This window comes from Atractosteus spatula, chromosome 2 (assembly GCF_055471065.1).
Source record: "Atractosteus spatula isolate fAtrSpa1 chromosome 2, fAtrSpa1.hap1, whole genome shotgun sequence".
NCBI lineage: Eukaryota > Metazoa > Chordata > Actinopteri > Semionotiformes > Lepisosteidae > Atractosteus > Atractosteus spatula.
In genome coordinates this window covers 72,372,716-72,398,064 of record NC_142707.1, presented here as the reverse complement: position 1 = coordinate 72,398,064, position 25,349 = coordinate 72,372,716, and the positions used below count along the sequence as shown (strand labels likewise).

Below are 25,349 nucleotides of genomic sequence, written 5' to 3'. Positions count from 1 at the left end.
GCACTGCTGCCTCGCAGAGCTGGGGCCCTGGGTTCAATTCTGGACCTGGGGGGGTGCTGTCTGCGTGGAGTCTGCATGTTCTCACTGTATTTGTGTGGGTTTCCTCTGGGGACTCCTGTTTCCTCCCACAGTCCCAAAGCATACTGGTGGGTTAGCTGACTACTGGGAAAACTGGCCCTGGTGTGAGTGTGTGTGCCCTGCGATGGACTGGGGTCCAGGCTGCCAGGCTGCCTTGCGCCTGTTGCTTGCTGGTATGGGCCCTGGGCCACCCTGACCCTGGAGAGGCGGTAACTGAAAGTGATGTGATGTGAAGATTAAGTCTGTCATTCAGCCATGCTTGCTCAGTTGGTTGCCTGGCAACTACCTTTAATTGTACACCATACACATATATACTGTACATCTATATTTTCTAAAATAATTGGTCATTTTTGTGAACCAATTTTTCTTCATGTGAGTGTTCAAAAATGGAATGAAAGCAGAATGATTCAACCTCTCAACGCTGCCCCCCAGCAGCCCAGCATTCCCAGCAATCCGAATCCCAGAATTTCCAGCAATCCCAGCACTGCGAGTCCCAGCATTCACAGCACTGCAAATCCCAGCATCCCCAGCAATCCCAGCATTCGCAGCACTGCAAATCCCAGCATTCCCAGCAATCCCAGCCCGAGCTAAACCATGCCAAGTCAGGCCCAGAGCCAGCGATGACAGGAGGGGCAATGTGGAGGCTGAGCTTACCGTGCCTTGCAAAAGTATTCACCCCCCCTTGCACTTTTTCACATTATATTGTGTCACAGCATAGAACCATGATGTATTTAACTGAGAGTTTTTGCCACTCATCAACGCAAAGTACTTGATAACTTTTTACTAAATTAATTAAAAATAAAAAAGAAAATTGAATGCATAAGTATTCCCCCCCTCAGAGTTAATACTTGGTAAGACCACCTTTGGCAGCAATTACAAGGGGGGTGAATACTTTTGCAAGGCACTGTTGTTACCTGGGCTCTTCTAAAACATAAAAGGGTGCCCACAGTGCCTCAGGAAGAGAGTGCACACACACAGAACTAGAGACAAACTTCACAAAATCATATCTATCAGAATCCTGTGAAGAAAACTTAAAACAGGTCTTCTGAATTCTAGGATTGGTGAAAACCAAATTTACATTCCAAATCCTGTTCGAGCAAAGGTCTTTGTCTGTGTTCAAATCCATGTTTCACACTGTGACAGCTGAGAAAGGTTTGCGAGAAGCCTCACACAGAGAAGCGGACACAGAGGAAGAAAATGGCCTGTTTTCTGCCCCCGACATCCAGAGGATTATGCAGTGGGTGCAGAGACAACCTTGCCCCACAGGGGGGCGCTGCAGGCACGTAGTGCATACTGGAGGGGTTATATGAAACTAGACCAAGGAGCCAGAAAAGCTCGAACTGAGATCGTGCAGATCTTGCAGACGAGAGGAAGCACATCATCTTCATTAAATTATCTGCTAGAACATCAAAGTCTTTACTTCTCCACAGTGACAAAGCTAAAGAGGAATCGCACGTAATGAGTTGGTAATTATAGAAAGCAGGAGAATGGGCATGTCATATCCTTGGAGAGCTCAATGAAGATTTCTAACTACTGCCAGATTAGAAGCTCAAAGTACAAGCTGCCTTGCTTCAGGGGAACACAAGTATGAATTTACACAGGCTACACAGAAAGACCAGTCTCTCTTCAAAACGTCTGCTGGCTGCCCGGATACAGCAGTATCAGGATTAAACCAGTCGGACAGTGCTCATAAAGCAAAGAAGCAGAAAGAAAATTTTAAATCTCGGCAAACCTAAACCTGCAGATCTCTCACACTGCGGAGTGGAGAATTCAATATGCAGTCCCACTCCTTTCCAAGTGAATCTAGACATTCGAGGACACGGTCTCTCCACACTTCCTGAAGGGGCAGAATGAGGACTAACAGAACTACAGACACACAAGCGAGGAAGCGCGCCGACATGTTCGTTCTGGAGAGCAAGGGGAAAGGGCTCAGTCAGTTCGGACATGAAAAAACGTCACTGAACTGTTGCTAAAACGAGACGTCGCGAAGAGTAAATAACACCAAGGTGTCGTCAGTGGTGATAAGATGGTGGAAAGCGCATTTCCCTCATTTCACCTAACTAGCGTTTCACACCTCCTCGTACCATTGCTAAAGGGTGGCGCATAATCATTGAATCATTCAATCATATTACTGAATGCTGAAGACCGATCATATGGTCTAGTACAGCCCACACTGTACATATTCCCAACCAGGCCAGCCAAAACTCTCAGTGTGTGATGAAAGACCCGCACGGGGAAGCGATGTCTGTGGCCATGTGTATAATGTAGAGAAGGTGGACAACATTATGAGGTGTAAGATGCCTGTCCATAAAAGCTCTAGCTGGTGTGATAACACCTTAGCAGACACCATGGCCTCAGAGTTAATCAAAGAGATATCATGAGACACTGCAGCTCACACAAAGTGCGGGATCTTTGTCTGTTTCCAGAAATACCAATTTATAGGCCGAATTATCGAATCCCTCGACAACTAAACCTTTCTGGGCGGCAGCATGTGTGATTTCAAGCGCAGAGGCACCTAACTGAGGCCAAAAGGTCAGAATATATTCAGAAGGGCTGCCAGGGGAGTTACCGTCTTACACCTCCTTCTCTAGCTCAGACAGGGACACAGACACTTCCACTGCAGCAGTGTAAACGAAGGGATTAGAGAAACCTCACACTCCTTTCTCCAGACACAACGCAAGGATGAACTTGATCACTTAGAAAAACAGAGGTGGAGTGTGGAGTTTATCAACCGCACACTCGATGACGCCCAATGCGTTGGTTTGTGCTGTTGAAAATAGCGTCTGTGCTGCTTTTGTTTCTGCGATACAGGGGATTCTATCCTGGAGGAGTGACGTCACTCAACCCTCCTAAAAAGGTCTCAGGATAGCCAATTCTGTCCCATTCGTCTGTGCTGTTTTTGGCGATATTATGCTTTATTTTACATGGGGAGTCACCCAGCCCCCCCCTGCAGTGCAGGAGAAGCCAACTGGACTCATTTGTTTGTGCAATGTCTGTGCCATTCAAACCAGGCCTTGTGCGTCTTCAGTTTATGAGATATGAGGCAGACAGGCCGCTAAAATCTTTGTTTTCTCATCGTAATTTAGGATCGTTTCCCACGACTTTAGCATTATATAACCTTCAAGTTTGGGTAAAGCTGGATTTAAGTTTGTTCTTCATACAGAAGTTTTGATGTCTTCAAATTTCACATTTTTTGTGAAAAAAACTGTAAGATGTTTTGTGTTTCACAGTTGTTTCACAGAGGTGTGCTTCAATGCAGTAGTCAGCCGTACTGTGCTGTGAGGTGGACATTATATGCAGTATATAGGACAGCGCTGTGATAAGGTATGTATCCTCACTCCACATAACTTTACTTCATTTCACGATTCAGTGATCGACAAGGTCTAAGAGAGTAGAAACCTAATAGCACTGGCGTTTGCACAATATGGCCAAGCATACTGTGATGAAAAGTGTAGATGCAAGCACTGCAAAACTGTCAAGATAACACAGCATCAAGATCCATAACAAGCACACATACAAACACAACATAAACTAAATACACAGCAGCTGTAACAAACACAACGTTCTCATTAACAAGCGATTTACCCTTAAATGGTTACTGTAAAATAATTCATTATTCAAAGACCTTTTGGAAGCCATTCTCTACAAAATGTTAGTTAAGAGTTTATGATGGCTGCTGTCAGTGAAATATTATCGTCTACATTTGTGAGGTGGTAGAATTTACAAAGTTGTTTTGCTGACTTGGATTAAAATACAGTCAACTCAGCACATAGTAGTGCCTGTTCAAGGACAGGCATGTATTTCAATAGCCTGGTACTTTACAACGTGTATGAGCGGCGCACAAAACACCAACAAAACACTGATTATTTAGTCTAAGGAATGACATTAATTTCCTCAATTTCAACCTTTAATTATGCAATTGCAAACGGAATTTGAAGCTGTTCTTCACCTTTTAGAACTGTCCACAGGTACGTTAATTATTGCTCTCAAGTTAAATATTTTTTTTCAGAAAATGCAAGCCACCTTAATTCCACCTTCTGTTTTGAAAAGGATAAGATGATGGATTTCCCCCAAGGTGGTAAATTAAGGGATTAAGGGAGTTAAGGGAAAATCGACAGCTGCCACTTGCAAGGGAGAAGACCTGTTACCCCCGGGCAGACCAAGGAAGAAGTGAGCAGGTATCGTCTCAATTCCCTTTCAACATTCATCTTCTGCTCTGGTACTTTGTGCGAAGCAAAACTATAAAAGTGAAAAGATTTCTCACGGTATAGCAAGAAATAAAAAAAAGTAAACAGATAAAATTTCTCTACATCCGCATCCACAAATTACTCAAGCGGTTATGAGTAATTCTACAAATCCTTGCTTTGTTAACATCCCCAAAATCGTGACATTACTCTGTTAAAAAATGAATCTCTAATATTTTAGAAATGTCAGAAGCACAAATGCTGAAAACGAAGCGATTTTGAAACCCCTGCAGTCTATAGCCCCTCCACAGAACTCCTCATTACAGTGCAGAAATTCTCCACAGTTTTCCCCCCCCAGAGATTTGCCTCTTGCAGTGCCAGGGGAATCCCTATAAATGTGGGCGACCTCCTCTGTACACACACCCGTCATCTCGCAGAGCTCCAGCCACGACTCCGCGGTTAACAAGAGCGGACGAGAGCTGCTGGAGGTCTGGCAAGGGCCGTCTCTGTACCGCACAGCCGTACAACGAGCGGAGGTTCTCCACCTCATTAACCTTCCACTTCAGCAGCCCTCTGTGTTCTCCTTGTTCACTGGAGTCCAAGCCCAGTATCAAGATCACTTGGTGAATAGCTGCAGTCTGGGCACGCAGGTCTGTAACTATCACAGCGATTCGCGAACTCGCCACCATCAGTTCAGTTTTTGTCAGCTATGATGGCCTTTCTTATACGTGTTCCAGCAGACTGACTATTTTAGCTCCGCTGTAAGAATGATACTCTTTCAGCTTCTTCCTAATAGCGGATACTTCCACGGCTCGGCCATGAACACAAAGAAGATTGATGAGGGGGTTTAATAAAAGAAGCCAGACGGGGGCAGATGGCAACAGGAAGTCTAATCTCTGGGGACCACACCAACATACTGGTCATTGTCCTGCTGCAAACCCATGCACCCATCACCAGACAGACGAACAGTCGTAATAGGGGTCACAGTATCCCCAAAACTTTGCACATGCAAGGTGCAGATGCAACGTAAGATGAGATACCAGTCCACCACAGGGCCAGTTTACAGACACTAATATCCAAACCCCTATGACTTTGGGAAGTGAGGAGAAACTGAGGCAAGAAAACTAAGAAAACTAACTGGGTGCAAATATAAACCCAACAAAAAAGACCCTTTACTACTGTTACGCCAACCATCAGCTAACGACTGCTGTGCGTCCAAACTGTTTGATGCGACGTACCATTTTACCTAAAGGTGCTTCAGCCCTTACGTTTAATCAATCGTGCTGTTCGATAACCAGGTTTAACAGCCATCGTCCCAGTGGACACAGTGGACAATGCGTGTGAGACAACGCACTTGTGATGTGCTTATCTGAGCCGCCACAGCTCGTCGAGTCTGGTCTTATTCCTGGTTTTCATGGCGCTAAGCAGATGAGAGAATGAAACCAGACAACCCCCAGCTATGCTGGTCCCCACAGACACAACTGGGCGGACTGTAGCTACTGGGGCACAGCACCTCCCCCAAGGCACAACAGGTGTGCCTGCAGCAGAGTCTTGAACCCACAACCTGTCAGGCGCAAGTCCAAAGGCTTCCCCCTACACTCACTGATCTATTGAACAACAGCCTCATGACATTCGGGACACTTTCTCTATATGCTGAAGATCCCTGCAGGTGGAATTGTGACTTGGGATCTTTGCTCTTGAAACACACTCCAAATTGGACAGTCTAGGAGGTGCTCTTTACAGACCCAATAAAACCTGAAGAAAACAGCCTGATGAAGCTACTTCCTCCACCTTAACTTTACCTTAATGAGAGACACAAGCAGCAGACTCCATGTGATAAATCCCCACTGTCCATCGAATAATTAATGATGTAACTGGTGTCATGGCAGTCCCACCTGAGCTATTCACAAGTCTATGAGCCTGTCTCCCAAGTGGACTCAAGAGGCAGGCCCCAACTCTTTTCTGCGAGAAATGTGCCACATGGAATCAAGTTAATAGTAAGGTTACAAACGATTGCACACATTTCATTCATCTGCATGCGTCACAAATGACATTTGTTTGGTCCATCTATTCTCTTCAGTTTGGTCTGAATTGCACTTCTCAGATGATATTCCATTTCCCCCCCCAAAGGCAGTGTTGCTTAGCAACGCCCAAGTAAATACAAGATGGCGGTCCTGCCTGCAGATGAGGAGGTGAGCAGACTTCACAGAGAGATTCTGGGGGCAAGAAGATCCTGTACAAACCCGCCCCAACATCAATGCCTTGTGAACATCTCAGCTCAGCCCCCGGCTAAGACCGCGTGAGAAGAACTGACTGCATATAGAAATCCAGAAAGGAATAAATGGCCTGAAACATTTATTTTTAGATGCGCCTGCACTGCCTGCGTAATTTGATATCTTTACCAACATCCTATGTGAAGAAAGCCCATCGCTTCGGGACACCAATGACAAGCAGCTGCCACTCAAACCCTTGGCAACACGCAGCCGGCCGTACCTGGTGAGCTCCAGGGCGGGGACGCAGGCGCCAGGCCGGTACGAGCTGCTGCCCCGGTACTCCTTGGCGAAGGTCAGGTCCTGCATGCTGGCCTTCCCCTCCAGGATCTTCACGCACTGCCTCTGCACGTACTGCTTCACCTGGCTCACGTCGCGCGTGTCGAACAGCAGCCGGATGGAGCGCTCCAGTATCTGGGGGGCAGCAAGCAAGAGCCATGGAGGCAGACGTGTACTGGCAGGGAACAGCGCTTCCCAACAAGAGGTCTCTTCTCAACTGCATTTAGCTGCGAGCCCAAGTTACCAGGCGGAGCGGTGGCACTGAGGCTAAGGATCTGCGCCTGTGGCTGGAAGGCTGCTGGTTCAAATCCTGCGGCTGGCAGAGGAATCCTACTCCCTTGGGCCCCTGAGCAAGGCCCTTAACCCCAACTGCTCCAGGGGTGCTGTATAAATGGCTGACCCTGCGCTCTGACCCCAGGCTTCTCTCCCTGTCTGTGTGTCTCATGGAGAGCAAGCTGGGGTCTGAGAGAAGACAAATTCCTAATGCAGGAAATTGTATTTGGCCAATAAAGTGATCTTATCTTATACTCGGAAGCACCCAGCACGCTTTAGCAGCGCACTCAGTGAATGGATCACCCTTCTCAAAGCTGTGCCCCCCATTCAGATTTACATGAATGGGAGGTGTTTTTTTTTTTTAAACTGACATACTTCTGCTTCTGCAGGCGATCGCCAGCTTTCACAGGGTGGACCGAAACGGTTTCTAATCCGTCGCAATACCGTTACCTTGGACACGGCAGGACAGCCATCTCTGCGCACCGTCTCGATGCCCTTGGCGTCAAAGGCCGGATCCTTCTGGTCCAGGCTTTCGTACATGTAGCCCACATACCTCTTCTTCGTTTGCAGCACACATGGCAAATACACCTGAACAGGACAAGCGCAGACATCAACCCACAGTTTCACAGAGCTGGGCTCAGCTGCACTTTCAGCACTCTCGAACTTCCTTTTCCCTGGGCAAAATAAAACCGGTCAAGCACGGAGCTGCGCCAGCAGGCGTGGGCCGCAAAGGAATGGGAAAAGGTTTATTCCCTGCTGGAAAGAGAAGAGAGGTTTGGCTGTGGAGCCCTCCTCTGGTCCGGTGATGACATCGGTGGAGGAATAGGAGGAGGTCAGAAAGTCTGGTCTTGGGACAGATCGTTGTGGAGAGACGGAGAGAGGGAAGGAGGCGAGGAGCCCGGGGAGGAGGGGGAGAAGGACAGACGAAGAGATCTAGAAAAAAGATTTAGTGGAAGGCCTAGTGGGGCACAGCAGAAGTGGGATTTAGAAGTTTAAGTAGGGAGCTGCATCAGCATGCGTGGCCTACAAAGGAACAGGTGAAGGTCCGTTCAACGCTGAAAGGAAATGAAAAGATACAACGTTTCGGCTGTGTGTGGCATTCAGTCTCTTCACAGCGATCTGTTCCAGGACTAGACTTTCGATCCACCTCCTATTCCTCTACCGATGTCATCGTGAAGCCTTCTTCGGCTGTCAAATAAAACTGACTTCAAGGATGAGCGAAATCGTTGCTTTTCTTACGGAACTCCTCAGGAATAAAAGCACCAAACCAGACTCCAACAGGTTTTCAAAATCTTAAACTTATTTAAGGTTTAAGACTCTATAGACCACCTAAATCTGTACTGTTCATCATTCACTGAGTCTTCAAGTGCTCATAACCTGTAAACTGAGGCCTGTGAGGAAGCACCTGGTTACTTTTACTGGCAACAGTTTCCTGCTGTAGTGTGCAGGCTATGGGCTCTGGTACCTTCTCAAACTTCAGCTTGACTGGCTTGGGGTTGGTCGCGGTCACAGCCTCGGCAATCTCGTTCCCGATCTTGAACGCCTGCTCTTTGGTAGCTCCTTTCAACAGCACGAACATGCTGGAGGAAGAAGACCACGGATGAGGGCAACAGGTTCTCCACAGGGGAACAGAGCGGTGAAGGATCTTAGTACAAAAGTGCCATTCGGATTGCATAACTTTAACCTTTTATTACATTTTTTTTGGACACACAATCTGTATATACCTATGCACATTTTGCACATATTTTATTGTTTTTACAGTTACTATGAGCATATTTTGCACACACCTATGTATTTATTTCTATTTATTTTGTATTGCTGTATGTATTTTAATTTTTCGTCTATTCTGATGTCTGTTTTTTTTTGCTTGTCTTGGGCTGGGCTGCTGTAACACATCAATTTCCCTTCGGGATCAATAAAGTCTTATCTATCCATCTAACCTAAAGCCGTGGCAAAATGAAAACGGCGCAAGGGGATCAGAAGAGCTTAAACCCAAAACTATAGTATACAAGCACACGTCTTTAGACGGGAAAGCTGCCGGTTTCTTTAGATGGGAAATCACGGATGGAAGGCCGAGGGGGGAGGTTTTGTGTGTAGCTGGACAACCGATGGGGCTGCTGCTGGTGTAGATCACGACCCCTCACTGGGCAGACTGGTCCCGCAGACTGCATGTGCAAGGTCCGCTCTCACCTGTCCGTATCGCCGTACACCACCTGGGCCCCCCACTTCTTAGTGTCGTTCACCAGCTTGATGGCTCTCTCCAGGGTCTCCCTGGCCTTGTGCACGATGCTGTCGCCCACCTAGACGTGGAAGAAAAAGGAGAGACGCCAGGTCGCCCACTTCTCGCGTCGGGCATGACAGAAACGTGCGAGCGCGCCCAGAGGTGCCCCCGTGACTCACCTCCACGCTCGGCATTCTCCCAGAGAAGTTAGCAGCAGTGTAGCCGTAGGTGACGTTGGCAATCAGCTTGAGCCCCAGCTGGCGGGCATCCAGCATGCGGGTGATGGCTTTGTCGTGCTTGTAGGCCTTCATCGACTGCTTCACCATGATCCGCGTCCTCAGGATCTCCTCCAGCATGCTCGGCAGCACCCCCTTCCTCACCGAGGCCTTGACGTTACAGAGCGCGCGCGAGGGGAAAAAACAGCGTCAGCATCCAGTCGAGAACAAGTGGAAAGGCCTGCTGGGGTACGCATGGTTTTCCATTCTGCTCCAAACAGCAGTCCCTGAGCACTACCCGCATGACGGGTACAGCTCTCTCCATACACCACTTGCTTCGACACTGAAAACCCCACAAAATGGCAGGTCTCCATGACAACCCTACCCTGGACAACTGTCCTTGCTGGGGCGCTCACCCTGCGGTCAGTGTGGGTTCTACTGCCCCAGTATAGTGACGGGGACACTACACTGTAAACAGGCGTCATCCTTTGGGTGAGACGCAAAACAAAGGTCCTGACTCTCTGTGGTCATTAAAAATCCAAGGATGTTTCTCGAAAAGAGTAGGGGTGTCACCCCTGTGTCCCGGCCAAATTTCCCCCTGGTCTTTAATAATAATAATTGCTTACACTTAATATACTTAATATACATGGCCTCCTAATAATCCCCATCTCTGAACTGGCTTCATCACGCTGCTCTCCTCCCCACTGAGAGCTGGTGTGTGGTGAGCGTTCTGGTGCATCATCCAGGTGGGGCTGCACACTGGTGGTGGTGGAGGGGAGTAAAGAGCTTTGAGTGGAGTGTCCAGAAAAGTGCTGTATAAGTGTAAGGAATTATTAGGAAAATTGGATTCCAGTCCTGGTGTTGGGGGGACTCCGTGTGCCTTGTTTTTTTCTCCACCTGACCTATTTAACTGCAGGCTATTAGAGTATTCAAGAATCGTATTTATTAGGAAAAAAACACCCACTCATCATAAATGGGATAGTCCGATATGTTGACATTCCCACCTGTGTCTTAAACTGGTTACCAGTTCAGAGCTCTGTAATCAGAAACTCCAAGTCTTTATTTTCAAGTTGATAAGAGAATGCATGAAGTTCTGTATGCTATTCATTTTGCTATAAATCAGATACTTCAGGGTATTTTTAAAATCTAGGACTAAAGGCAGAAAAAAAAGCCTAAACATGCAAGCAGATCAGTTACAGACATTAATTAGTCCTGCAGGACCAGGACTGCGAGCCACTGCTTTATTGACTCTATTCATTTGAGAGGCAAGTTCTGTGGAATTAGAGAATAAAACAGGAAGGCAATGTTATCTCCTGACAGAATGACAGGAGTTGTACATGAGTGAAGCTGAACACCAGAAAAACAAAATGTCAGCTACAAATGGATGTGGCATTCATGTCTCAGACTCTTAATTGGGAAACAGAGAACACATTTTATATCTTCCCACTACCGGTTTTTCAAAACAAAAGACGATACAAAACTATAGAGAACCATCTTCCACCAGAACTGCTTCCAAATGGTTTTCTATTCTGTTTCTCTAGTTGTTGTAGGTTATCGTAACCTATGCACGCTTACTGAAAGTTACCCCATCTCCTCAGATTTCCAAAGCTACCCACATAGGTGCGCCCTAGTGTTATTTCTCTAATCACCTTCACAAAGGCCACCCCATTGGGTGACACTGTAATGTCGTTCCGAAGGAGGTACAGCAGGTCTGGAGGAACTCGCAGAGACGTGCAGCCAAATCTGAACTCATCATGCCTGAAACACATCAGAAAGAGGGGGGAGCTCATCACTTTTTTTCATTGCACCACATCTTAAAAGCAAGCATGAACACAAAAACGGAAAAAGCATCTCCTTGAAATTTACTTAAGACTCGGTAGAATCAAAACTGATGAGCCTGATGTTTCTACGGATAACAAAAAACGTGCACACTTGGAAAAAACTCTCCTCTACATCATGAGCATCATGATACGCTGTGCAACTCAATACAGAAATATTTTTCCTGCTTTAGGTGTTGACATGGGTAAAAGAGTTTTACTGCCAAGATTCCAACAAAAGGCAGTGAAGAACTACAAGAGATGGGGAAGAGATGTGGGATGCTGGGAAGCTGGAGACGAGAGTGTACAAATTTCTGACAGTGTCTCAGAGACAGTCTGAATAGCTTCGAGGCCAGGCTTAGCCTGATACCACGAGCATACAAAACTGCGCACGAGGAGGAAGGGGTGTGTAGAGTCTTAGAACATGTATACAGATGATGGTTAAAAATTTGAGTGCAATTAACCACTCATGACTGCCTGCGATGCACTTGAGGGACTTTAGCACCAGCCCACCTCATTAGTGCGAGAGCTGCCTGCTACAGGAGCTGGAACGTGTTAAATGTCAAGCCAGGTGAAAATCAATAAAGAAAGCTACAGAAAGGAATCGCCCTGTCCCACTTAGCCAGAGAACAAAACTTTCATGCCTTCGGCATGTTAGGCGATGTCGGCGCACTGGCAGGAACTGAAGTCAGACAGTCCGTCGATAACAGGCCGCGGTCTGGGAGACCATCACTTATAGCACCTTGTCGAAACCGACACATCATCGCACTCCGTCTTTTAGCGATCACTTTCGTACTGTCAGCTCCACTGCATCAGAAGCTTGGCTCAGCAGCTTGCGGATAAACACCACAACATCCACTCATTCAGTGGTCAGCAGCTGAAGGCCAAGATGACACCTCAGGGTCTTACGCAGTGTGTGAAAGTGTCTTAACTTCTCTACACTCCATCAGTAATGACTGGTGACAGCCTGACAACGGCACTGCTTTGATCAAGTAGTGGGACCTCACAGGCTGCCCTTCATGCAGGCTCGTTTTACTGTACAAGATTCCTGCACATTTCCAGCTGCCCATGTGACAGACGTTTTCTTGACAGATGAGAAGGCTTGACGATATTTTTTGGGAGGAGCTCAGAGACCAGTGAACAGGCACCTGCCTGTCCGGTCTCTGCAGCAACAATGGGCTAGAATCCAACAGGACAGCATCTGCAAACCAGTCCAAAGCGTGCGTCACAGATACACAGCTCGTGCTGCTTCTGAAAGCTGCCAAAAGTACAACAACCCTGCGACTTTCACAGGACAGCCGCGTCAGCTCAGTGAGATACCAGAGCACCCGTCACAAAAAAGACCGTCAATTTCTAGATCACATCTTGGTGAATTTGATGCAGGACTACAGTAGGCGAAAGGTTTTCTTTGATGCTTCATGTATAAGATTTGCATTTATAACACTCAACTATAACTATGCTTCTGAACTGGATTTAAAATCAAACGAATTCTCTTTAAAAGTTTGCAGGCGAACGGCCCACGTGCGGACAGGAAGCCAGAGCCGGAGGAAGTTTCCTTACGTGCCCAGGTTCTCAACGTGGCCGAGGCAGGTGGAGAAGCAGTAGTTGTAGGCGATGATGATGGAGGGGTAGAGGGACTGGAAGTCCAGGACCAGCACTGAGTTGCTGTAGAAGCGCGATTCAGGCTCCATCACCAGGGGGATGCACTGAGGCGCCCTCATCTGGGCCCTCTGCTGTGTGCTGGGGGTGACCGCGATGTAGTTCATGGGCTTGGCAATCCGGAGCATCATGGACTCCACCCGGTACTGCAAGACAAGCGAGGCCCGAGACAGACTTCAGTCTGGTTCCCCTGACAAGGCTGAATCCCTCAGCTTTCCTACCGACAGTTCCCCTTTCTTTCACACCGAGAACTGAGCTGTTGTTTTGTGAGCACATCAGCATTTGTCACCATATACGGCTTTAACCGGCCGGGTCCTAACTGCGAGTCGGCAAAAACATCCACGCGTCATCAGGCGAGAAAAAGGAAGAGCCCGATTCCTGTTGGTAGGTCATCAACGCCAGCGCTGCCAACTGAGTCAGGAGCCGGGGGACATCTGGTTAGCATTCTCAAAAGAAAAATTCCAACAACCCCAAATCACGGACCACCGCGGGCCTGATACTTTTCTAGTTGCGTCAATGTGGTTTTTAATGATGCCGCCGCCGGCTGCTTAACGACGGCATGGCGCGCTGCCCCAGACCACCGAGGGGCAGCGGGGGCCTGACCTGGGAGCCGCGGGTCAGCACGTGGAAGAACTGGATGCCGAACAGCCTGGCCAGCTCGCTGGTTCTGCCAATCAGGTCTTGCTGCTCCAGCAGCTGCAGGGTCCCGCGGGCCCGGCCGACGTAGTGATCCACCACCTTCCACCTGAAAGGAGACTCAGCTACTCAGCGGAGGAGGAGGGAGCGGGGGGGGGGCGCCCCTTCCAGCACCCCTTCGCTCCCCCCAGCGTCCTGTGACACGCGTCTCCCGGCCAGAAGGCAGATCCCACCCGTGACTTTCGCTAACGCCATTTAAAACACGCAGCCCTCGACTGACCCAGGAGCGAAGCCGCGTGCAAGCACACGAGCAGGAGCCAAGCTCTTTGCAATAACACACAGAATCCAACATTACTACAAGGAGACCAGGGAAGAAGTCGGAATGCGAATCCACATCGAGATGTTTTGTATCAAGGAGCAAAAAAATGTCCTGGCAAAAGCCGACAAATTTTGCGTCTTGCTCACAGATCCGCGAACGGATCCGATTTTGTTTGCATCCGCTTAATATTAACACTGCTGGTCTTCTGTTTGCGAGGCAGCTGACGAGGAATGAGCTCTTACGCTCATCAAGTTGATTCACGGGTCCTATGTTATGTACATAACGGGTAATAGTGCCCCAAAACAGCCAAATAAATGGGGTTTGGAAATCTGTGGTACTTGTGACGGGTTAGACATTAGGAACCAATCCCCAGAAGTTATATTACTCGCGTATGTATCTGATGAGAGTTAACAATATCAACGATCGACGAGCGTGTTTTTTAGAAGTCGGATTATAGCCTGCCATTTCTTTTTCTTGGGTCTGTTTAGGATATTTTCACAATATCTTCTTTCTAGAAGCTTGTCTGCGCCCCATCGCTATTGATAAAGTTGCGCGGGGGATGCGACGTTTCACATTTCTTGTTGAATAGGCTCCTCCCTCTTTTTTCTTTCTCTTTACCATTTTTTTTGGGGGGGGGGGGGGGGCAAACGCCCATCACCGACCCATGTACTTCTTCCAATGCACGTCCCTGGAAGAAGTACACGGGTCGGTTTCGCTCTGCCCTGGCTCCCGTGTTTCCTCCCCCTGCAGGGTGGGGGTTTACATGAAGAGAAATAAGAATCGGAGGATCGGAGAGGGCGAGCGCCTGCCACTCGGACAGCGCCCTCACCTGTACAGGTGCGTCCGGTGGTCAAACCATTCCGAGAGGGTGCGAGGAGAAAAGAGAGGAAACCGCTGGTGGAGCACGTGGAACGCCACGTTTTCAAAGCTGTAGTTGTTCAGAGTCACCTGAGGAAACACAACCACACAGCGCACTGCGACTTTACCACTGCTTCACAAAGACCGCTGTTCAGGCAGCACTGAGCTAGAGGCACCTCAGTATGTAGGTCCTGGATGTTGCACGTATTATATGGGGGGTGAATATGAACAGAAGTGGAACAGATCTTTGACTGACTGAATAAAAGAGTAACATGGGTTTTGTCGTTTATGTTGTTTTTATCTGAGCTGCAATGGGGCCAATTCCAATCCACTTCGTTTGAAATGGCAACAAAGACAAATCGTATTGAATCAGTTTAACAATTGCCAACTTAATATGGTTAATATGAAAAACGCCATCATGCTGAACTTGTTTCTAAAAAGATAAAAGTCATTTTTCAAGGCCTGCGCACTGTGTTTTGTGATAAATGCTTCCTACAAACCTAAGAAAAAAGCAGTCAAGTGAAATAATAGATATTATAACATGATGTTTCAAAGTTATCAAGATACCATTGTTCGTACACAAAAGGTGTTTGTAAGGATGTCATCTGTACAGCTACCCCTTTCAGGGCAGAACAGGACTTGTGTTGCATCTAACATTGTTTAGAAAATTCTACGTGGTTGTTTTCTGCTACTGAGGTATTTTTTCCTGTACCTCAGTCTTCATCATTCTCCAGACATTGAGAGTAATGCGTCCGATGATGTTGATCTCGGTCATGGTGTCGGCTCCATACTCATCACTCTCTGCAGAAAAACGATTCTCTTTTGCGTCGCCTACAAAGAACAAACAAGCTAAATTACTGGTGCGGAAATCTCACCGATGAAAGTCAGAATCACAATAGGGAGTACAAGATTTGGTGCTGATGATGCCGAGGCCTGAAAAATACTGTCCGCTTGCTCAAAAGGTTAAAGGATTGAGCAAAAGCAATTTATTCAAGTACATTAAGAACTTAAAAGTTTATACATTGTATTTTTTTACCAATATGAAAATGTCGTGATGTAATCACAGATTACACATATATTTATAAACACTTCAATTTGTGGAGGCTTAAGGCTGTGTCCAAGCTTCTTTCACGTACCCTAATCAGCCTCAGTCCTAAACGAGCATACCTAAATTAACTTTATTGATGATATGTGTTGCACTGGCTGTGTGAAAGTAGCCCTCAGTGTCTAACGTGACTGACCTTCTCAATTTATTGACTGCCTGGGTCACTATCAGGTAAGATGCGAAGCACAGCTCTTGACAACTTAACCTTACAGTGCAGAATTAAGGCAGCGGGAAAGAAAAGCTGAGTAACTGTAACTAACTACTTAAGAAGTAGGTAGTACAAAGACATAGGTACAAACCCCTTCAGAACAAACAGCAGGAACAAAAAAACGAAAGTTTTACAGCCCACCACAACTGAGATTGCATGTTTAAACTTGGATGACAGTACCATCTGTCTGTTGTTCATCTTCATCATAACTCAACTGTTAACAGTATTTCAGTCAGCCCTGGTGCTGTAATGACAGAATAATCCTCCAGACATAACAGGTGGGGGAGCAGAGGAAAAGAGCAACATCTTGTAACAGTGTGTTACAAGCCTTCGGTTACTCCCGACAAGCCACATGCAGAGCTAATCAAAGTGCCAAAAATCCAGCCATCAGCATGATGCTGTTGGGGTGAAAACCACAGGACTCATTCCATCACCTCAGGCCAACAAGGTGAATTAAACTACCAGATGTTCAAGGTAATATTCAGCATGCTCTGACACATAAGGAAACTAGCTGAAACTCTTAAAGCAAGCATCGTTCACTGGTTACAAGTTGTTTTTTTTGTATGAGGTCCAGAAACCACAAGCTGATTTCTGGCAACGTAAAAATGTTATTGGCTCAGTGGCTCACTTTGGATCACAAAGCACATGAGACTAGGATTGCGGGAACTGGCACTCGTAAGTTTCCCTTTGGGCAATCAGTTCCCAATACTTATTGGTCAGCTCCATAAATGAAAAATATCACAGCGGGGTTCAGGAAGATCCTCCATAACATGCAGGAGCTGTTGTGGAACAGCGGTTGTGGCTGAGCACAAGCATTCTTTTATAAGGTGAAAAGTCGTAACGCGTTTCAGATCCCCAGTAAGAAGTCTTTTAAATAAAGCTCTGCGTCACTGGAGACAGAATGTACATCTGTACATTCCTTAAGCAGTCATTTCCGTTTATAGTGAATGTTATGCGATCTTGCACAAAGCGATTTAAATGACCCATCCAGAAAGTAAGTTCTATCGTGTGAAAAGGCAGAGGAGTGTTTTTTTTTACAATTGACAATTGTTTAACTCAATGAGCTACTCGATTGGTGGCATTCAGTAATCGGGGAATTGCTCTGTGCAAATCAACGAGGTCTGTGCTGTGCGCTAACGTGCAACAGGTGTGGCAGTGGCTATAAGCAGTGTGAGGAATGTGTGCTGGGGAGCAGACCTGTGTGGGAACCTACTACCGTACTGCAAGCTAGACTGCTTAATAAGCAGTGTCTATAATTTATTTTTCTTCCTTGCTTTGCTTGACCTGTGAAGCATTATGAAAGGAACTGAGTTAAAACGTGTTTTCTGTGTTCGAGGACCCAGTCAAGACTGTAGATTTCTTTTTTTTTTCCCCGGATCTCTACATGGCCTGATTCGCCAACTTCCCCAGGAGTAAAGACCCAGATGTTAATAATATTGTCCCGTGAAGCGGCTTCACTCCCCACCAAGCCACTGCCGGCCTGGTCCGCTCTGCTCCTCTCCTCAATCCAGGCCTGTGAAACTCATCCCAGCCCCACCTGGTACGCGAGACAGCTGCTGGCACAAGTCCACGCCCAGCGCAGAGGCCCGCTGCAGGAGGTAACCCCAGGAGCGCATCTGAACCTCGTAACCCAAGAGGATGTCAGGGTCGTATCTGCTAGGCAAGAGATTTGATGAGCGAACAGCCTCAAGTGCATTTACTGTATATTAATAATTTACTGTATCCGGGCACTAAGAATTCAGGTATTTAATGTGGAGATTAATCTAAAAATGGAGGACTGACTCCTTTAACCATTGCTAAGTAACACAAGACAACAAAGGACTTAGCTTACTGTAGTCTTAGCTACATATGTGAACACTTTCAACAGATCAAACATAGAATTTGCATTGCGGCGGCTCAACATTTCTGATTGCAATCATTTAATTACTGTAATCAAACAATAGCTGTTCTTTCCTTTCAAATTAGAAAGAGAAACGTTACAACCAGAACCTCAGCTGGCAGCTATTCTTCTGTAAGACGAGAGCTAGACCATCCTGAATTTTCATTTCACTAGGTCTATTATTTCCTCGCCCGTGGCTGCAAAATCATGGATCGTCAGAGACCGATCATAAGACTTAAACAGGTCCAGGAATCAAATATATTCCTTCACCAGCACATAGGTAAGACAGTTTTAAGAATACCTTCGGATTGTTTCAATCACTGCTTGAAAGAGTTCTTTCTCGTCAGTAGTGTAAGTGACCTGCAGACCTGTAATCCCTGATCTGACCAGTAGGGGTGCTGTGCTCCCGGAACCTGCAAACACAGACTTCGTTCAGTCAAAACTCCACGTGAACATACTTACTTTTGTCCCGAAAGGCAGACGTTTTGTAACAGGATTTATAAAAAAAGAATATTTCAATCTGATAAGTATGAATGTATCATCATCATCATCATCACATCACTTTCAATAACGGCTTATCCAATTTAGGGTCGTGGTGGCCTGGAGCCCATCCCAGCAAGCAACGGCTGCAAGGCAGGGTACACCCTGGATCGGACACCAGTCCAACACAGGGCACACACGGACAGAGACACACACACACACAAGATACGTGCGCACACTCACACCAGGACCAGTTTTCCCAAAAGCCAATTCATTTATCAGTCTTTGGAGTGCGAGAGGAGACTGGAGCGCACAAGGCAAACCCACACAAACACAGACAGCAGCGTGGGAACTGAACTCGGGGCCCCAGTGCTACGAAGCAGCAATGCTGACCCCTGCGCCATCATAACGCCCATCTTCAGTATCCTCTTGGGAAAAAATCAAAACGAGTAGCTTGCCATGAAACAACCTGTGCCCTCCAGATTTACTCACGCCCTGCCGTGAAACTGGACCAAACGCATCATACAGCTGATCGCGGTATGGACTGGAAAAGTATGTCAATTAAAAAAAAAAACTTAAACATCATCCTGTACTGTAATCATAATAGCACGGAAAAAAACAATGTGATATTCTTCTATTTGTATGAATGGTGCTCTATAGAGTTTATTATTATACTATTATTTAGTTATAACTATACTTATAATTCACTGAATCTCAGAAAACAAGGTCATTTTTGTATTTAAAATAAAATTCAACAAAAACAATTCGATAGTTATGGTCCGCTCTTTGGAGGTGCAAAGAAGTCTTGAGCTACAGGTAGTCACGTAGTACATGACCTACAGTACGTATACAAGAACACAGCAACCACATTAAGAAAAATATACACGAGTCGCATGTAATCGTTTATGTAGTGTACGTAACTTAACACGACATATTCTGGAGTAGAGTAGCTAAGAAGTGAAAAGACCCTCGTCCTGTGCTTTAACCGGCTGTGTGTGTGGAGCTCACGGAGTTTATTTTTTTGAGTTTATTTTTCGTACGGGCAGTACGCGCAAATATGCTATGAAAAGCGACACTGGCGCAGGGAGAGAGCGGGGTAAAGCGACTGCGCTTGAAACACAAACGGACATGTGAAACAGGTATCGGAAGAACCAAAGACTGCGCTGAACTCGGGCTGGCGTTATTCACGCTGAACACGTTGTGAAATTGTGGAACGACAGAGACTGGCTAGTGGAACACGCTAAGAGGCATCGGCCTCCATGAAATCACCTATTAAACTACTCTAGTATACCACTATAATCACCTACTATAACTAAGCAGAGAGGAAATGTTAGGGAAGAACAGGAAAAACCTTTAATTCTGTGGATAACAGATCAAAGACAGAGGCACGCCTCTAAGCACTGCCTTTCTTCAATTTAGGTACGTGCTGTGAAACACTACGTTCACTCTGAGAATGGATTTTGTTTAATCAGTTCTCTTTTTCTCTTTTTTTAATAATGTACAATAATAGCATACGGTATATACACAGATTGGAATTTTACATACAAATTCATTAGATCATGTCGTGCCTGTAATTCTTAGCTTTGTTGCAGGTGTAAGGGTCTTTACAAACACAGTGTTTCAAGCCGAGATATTCCTATACAAATAAGAACCTCACTTTGTTAAAACTTTTCTCGAACTCAGTCTTCAGTAGAACTAGTGCGAAACAGGTAGGAGGACTGTGAAAAACACACTTATACAAGGGATCTCAGAATTAAGATACCTTGAACAGCAATTAAAAAGGACTGTCAACTTGATGCTGTCTGCGTGGTGAAAAAGCTTTAAATGAAGGCAGGTCACCTGGTCCACAGCTGCTGTAGTCTTTGTCCACCACTATAGCGCCTGTGAGCTCAGTCTTGTCTGTACCAGGCAGAAGTGCATCAGAGGTGATGCAGTAAAATAAGGCACATATCGGATCAAACTCCGGGTCAGGCTCCAAGTCCCGCCTGGTCCGAGCATGCAGCTCCAGGCTCATTAATGTCAAATACTGCACCTGCAAGCAAAACGGAGATTAAGTCTACAGCGCAGTAAAGACAGATCTCCAGTTATATTTTCTGCCTTCTAGACAACCTGTTTTAGCAGTCTATCATCTTATTAGTTGTTTTTACAAGAGAGACTATTTCAATTTTGTGGGATAGTTACATAGTATTTAAAAAAAAACAGAAATTAGGTTCAAGTCTAGATAAAAAGCTTTTCCCCCCCAAGACTAAATATTTACACATACCTTTTTAAAAACAAAGACCAAATTATACATACACACAATACACAGACAAGTGTTATAAATAAAGTACAAAATTAAACAAGAAGTATTAAACATGAATCCCCTGGTTTCTATCAGACTTGTTCATTGACAAAATTTCAAACCCTCCTTAAACTGACATGTCGAACAGTGTTTCCCCGAGCTCATCCACAAACGGTGTGCAGTACAGTCACGATCCTGGATGCAGTTTAGGCAAAGCTAACAAAAAACGGTTCAATGATTCAGAGAATAATTAACAAGAGTGTGTGAGGCTTAAGAGGCTGTCTAGTGTTCTATAAGCACAAGAATGCAAGACAGACCCGGATCAATACTCCTGAAAGCTCTCCAAGGAGGCGAGCTGGAAACTAATGGTCCAATGTAAAATAGCTCCGTGAGAAACGGTAATCTGTTAAGATTGTCTCCAAAAATGCACAAAAATGCTAATATTCACATTTCATAGCACCCAACAAGGTCAAACCCTCTAGGAAAAAGACCCATATATTCAGCTATGAAATGCTTGAAATGCTCCTGTCTATCAGTGCGAATCTCCGAGAGGATAAACTACAGTACACAGCGTGATCTAACAGGTTTGCCTTAGCAAAGCAGACCACCCACAGATTCTTCTTTCCTGGGTGGTATCATCATACAGCGCATACACAGCCTGCTTGAGAGACTGGGAACACGTTGAGCTTTTCTGAAGACTTGTAATCACAATAGGGCTGGGTTTGCAATGATGTGCCTTTCCTGATGACTAACTGCAAGGTCAGACTATTTCACTTCTGGCCATCTTTAATTTATCCTTGATAGCTGGCAGCTGGACGCTCAAGACTCCTGCGATGGCGTCACATTAAGTTCCATGAAGCTTTTCAAGCACCCGAAGAATGACATCTGGAATCTTGCTGCTGAAACGTTCCCAATCGGACAGGTGTTACCTCATGCAGTGCTTTGGCCTCCTGCAGGTTCTGCATGCTGACTTTAAAGCCATACGAGTTGTTGAGGGACGGACCTTCAATCTGGGAGTTGTCTTTCTTTGGAACATTCAAAGCGGCAAACTGATTCTGCGAACGGAAATGAAGCAGGTTTTCACAGAGACAAAATCACAGCCGATAAAAAAGGAAAAAAAACGACTAAATGAGAAACCGCTTCGGCCAATTTAGAATGCATGGTTTGACCCCCCCTCTCTTTGGGATAGATAAAAAAACAGTTTTGCACAAAGATACAAACTCCTGTGATGCTGTGCAATTCAGCACAAAAAGGACATCCTGTAAAACAAAGCACTGAATAAAAAAGGAATAAAAAATGATCAATGTTCTGTTTCAAGTGCCTGATTTTGCTTCAATCTAAGTAAATGTTAATTATTCTGATGGGTTCAATTTTATATTAAACAGCTGTTGGACCTCTAAACATGCACCTGACAAACAAGGACACCCTGGACTGGTTTAGTTTCTATTACTAATGTCATGTCATTTGCCAAACCGCTTTATACCATACACTGTCGCAGGACGCTGGAATCTACCCAGCAAGCAACGAGCGCAAGGCAGGGTACACCCTGGACAAGACGCCAGTCCATCGCAGGGCCAGTGTAAGCCGATCATACATGGGGACAATTTGGAGGCCACGGTAAAGGCTGAGGGGGGTAATTTAGCCTGGACATTCCGGGATAATTCCCTACTCTTATTGGGAAATGCCCAAGGATCTTTAATGACCACTGAGAATCTGGACCTTGGTTCATCTCATCCGAAAGACGGTTCTATTACTAATGCCTAAAGAGAATTAAAAATCATATTTATCAGTCCATGTTCACACTAGTTTCAGTTCAAACAGACTTGGTTTATTAGATTCGGAACTATGTCAGTTTACATACAAACTTACTGTTCACACTTATCAACCAGTTGCTAACCAGTAGTAACTGGACAGCAACTGAAGTTGAAGTTTTTGAGTTATGGTTTGGGGATATACCATGAATCCAGGGCTGTTTGGTAGCCTTTTACCATGCTGTATTTGTAATTAAAAAAAACATCCAACCACAATGGGGTGTTATTTGCCTTGACATTTCTAATTAAATCTTTAACAATCATTTTGGAATATTCGTATCATTAAATATGGTTCACAGAGACCCATTCTGTCAAATGAAATTTCTGTTGTAGGTAAAGCAATTGTTAAGATTATAAAAAAAAGATTAGGAAAATTAAAACATTTCAGTTTACTTTCACTGACACTAAACTAATCTTTGGCAAATGCTTAATTCTAAAAGAGTTTCGTTCTTTCTGTAGTACAGTTAACCTTTTTTACAGCAAAATGGTACCTGCAAGTACAACAGGGAGAAAGAAAATAGTCAAAAACATTATTACCAAATAAATTAATAAAATAAAATTAAAAAACACACATATTCCATCTATCAAATTACCTTCATTTGTGTGGTTAAGAGCACTCTCCTTAGTGCGTCAGCATGTCTGCTTCTTCTCTGGCCCAGCTTCTGAGATTTCGGTTCCACATCTAGAAGAAGCCCAGGCAAAAACAACCCTTACACTTCATGAGAAAAGACCATTTTCTTTTACGTGTAAAAAGCAGTCCTACTAATTTCTATGACAATTTAACATTTACAGTCACCAGGTTAAACGGCTGATTACACAGATTAAAGGTCTGAAATTTCATCTGAGAAAGCTAAGTATGTTTTTAAGCGACAGCACAAGAGTTACTCGGAGGTGACATAAGAGAAACCAAAGCCATACCTGAAGCGATGGGAGAAGTGCCAATTAGTTCAGAAACCTCCCCGCTTCTCCTCCTCTTACTGACTGGAGTGCTGTGGAGCTGGATAAAACTACAATTCCCAGCAGCCTTAGCGGGGTGAGACAAGGGGGAGGGGCACAGGGGGGAGGGGCACAGGGTGTCTTTCTCATGCCTGCACTCGGGAGAAGGGCAGGCTGGGAGAAGCAGCAGGTCGTCAGGTTCGGGAAGCCTGGGAGACGCCAGTTCAGTTCTTTTCTCCTCTCCCTCCTCCAATCCGGCCTGGGAAGAGCAGGGAGAGGCGGCTTGCTGCCAGGGTGGCAGGACCGGGGAATCGGGAGAGCTGTAGCTTTTATAGTAATCCTCTTCTTCCTCTCCCTGCTCGACAACGACAGCCACGGCCTGGCGTCTTTGGCTCTCCGAGGACCCTGCCGGTAAGGGCTGGGAGGACCGCTCAGCTCCTTTCGCCCCTGCCTCCTGTGAAGCTGCAGTCTTGTGGGACTCATCGTCGTTCAGTTTGTCTGCGGGAGCCGCCGAGCTCCTCTTTGCCGTGTCCTTTTCGTCTTCCTCGTGCGCATCACCTCTTCCAGTGCCCGCTGTCTCCTTCTTTTCCCTCTGACACTGCTCAAACTCCCTCTTCGCCTGGAGCCAGAGCTGCACCCTGTCCCGACTGGGCGCATTCTTGCAGGGGACAACGACCACCTTCCGACTGTTCGCAGACGCAGGGCTGTTGTCTGGCCGGCTCCGGGCGCTTTCCAGAGTTCCCGCCCCGTGCGCCGTGGGGGATCCGGGCCGAGTCATCATGGCGAACGCGGTCTTCCAAAGCTGCAGTCCTTCCGAGGAAAAATCCCCATCAAACTCTGCCAACTCCTTGGCGAGTCTGGTCTCCACCGTCAGCATGCGCCCACCAACTTCCCTAAGGAAATGAATTAATTTTCCAAAAAAAAACTTCCTACAGTTATCACAAATCATCAAATGCAATCAACAAACTGTTAACACTTCAGCACCGCGATATTGCTATAGCTATTGAGGCGTCTCGGGATACAGAGACAATCATCAACATCTAGAGTCAAAACATAGTTTTCCGGGGGTTCAAAGTGATTAAAAACAACAGAAGATGTGCTGTTGGGAGATGAGGTGCTGGCAGACGCATTGCTCAAAAGGAATCGTCTGGTTTACTCTAAGTTCTTGGTAAATCGTTAACAGTCATCAGAAGTCCAGGAACACATAAATAAAAGACAGAAAAGCTACAGAGACATGCAGAAAGAAGGAGAGAGCAACTACAGGAAGGCAGGAGAGGAGGACCTGTGCGCCAGGTGCGAGGACCTTGTTCGAAACCACCTTCAAGACCAAGATTCCAGTTAAGTATCGGAACCTTGTTTGACAGGAGAGTTTGCCATTCAGTTTTAGGAAACTGATTTCCTTGTGAAGAATCCCTTGGTGAAAAATGTTCTCTCCTAGCAAGAGCCCTTTTCAGAATAGGAAGAACATGTGCCTTTCGCTTTGGAGAACCTGGATTTGCAGGAAGAGAGACTAAACCCCAGATTGCACTCGGCTTTATTGAGAAGGCAGGTTTGACCCTCGTTGGCCTGTTTAGGCGTTATAGAGGATTTCTTAAAATCCCGGGTTAGCAGTCGGGGTTTTTCTGGTTTGTCAAGATGTAGGCCTCTGAAACACGTGGTAAAATACAGTAACTTGTATATTGTACATTGTGTTGTGCGTTGTTTTTGTTAAGTGTCATTAACAAATGTTTGTTGATCCCGGTGCGTATGATCTATTGGTCATTAGTCAAAGCCTTGCCAGAGAACAGAGATCTGAGGTGCCTCTAACTATACCAATCACCGAGGTAAATTCATGGTATAT

The 25,349-nt window shown here is 45.9% G+C and overlaps 1 protein-coding gene across 1 annotated transcript in view; it reads right to left on the bottom strand.

Moving 5' to 3' along the window:
- rev3l (REV3 like, DNA directed polymerase zeta catalytic subunit) overlaps positions 1 to 25,349 on the bottom strand; it is a 100,114-nt gene that overhangs the window by 4,369 nt on the left and 70,396 nt on the right. The window contains exons 14-29 of the mRNA XM_088905423.1: positions 23,492 to 24,402; positions 23,167 to 23,255; positions 21,692 to 21,817; positions 20,321 to 20,513; positions 18,303 to 18,414; positions 17,660 to 17,775; positions 15,522 to 15,640; positions 14,781 to 14,899; positions 13,600 to 13,741; positions 12,898 to 13,142; positions 11,170 to 11,278; positions 9,485 to 9,691; positions 9,275 to 9,384; positions 8,550 to 8,664; positions 7,535 to 7,672; positions 6,756 to 6,946 (exon numbers count right to left, since the gene is read on the bottom strand). Coding sequence (XP_088761549.1) covers positions 6,756 to 6,946; positions 7,535 to 7,672; positions 8,550 to 8,664; positions 9,275 to 9,384; positions 9,485 to 9,691; positions 11,170 to 11,278; positions 12,898 to 13,142; positions 13,600 to 13,741; positions 14,781 to 14,899; positions 15,522 to 15,640; positions 17,660 to 17,775; positions 18,303 to 18,414; positions 20,321 to 20,513; positions 21,692 to 21,817; positions 23,167 to 23,255; positions 23,492 to 24,402 — 3,042 coding nt within the window. The remainder of the gene's footprint in view (positions 1 to 6,755; positions 6,947 to 7,534; positions 7,673 to 8,549; positions 8,665 to 9,274; positions 9,385 to 9,484; positions 9,692 to 11,169; positions 11,279 to 12,897; positions 13,143 to 13,599; positions 13,742 to 14,780; positions 14,900 to 15,521; positions 15,641 to 17,659; positions 17,776 to 18,302; positions 18,415 to 20,320; positions 20,514 to 21,691; positions 21,818 to 23,166; positions 23,256 to 23,491; positions 24,403 to 25,349) is intronic.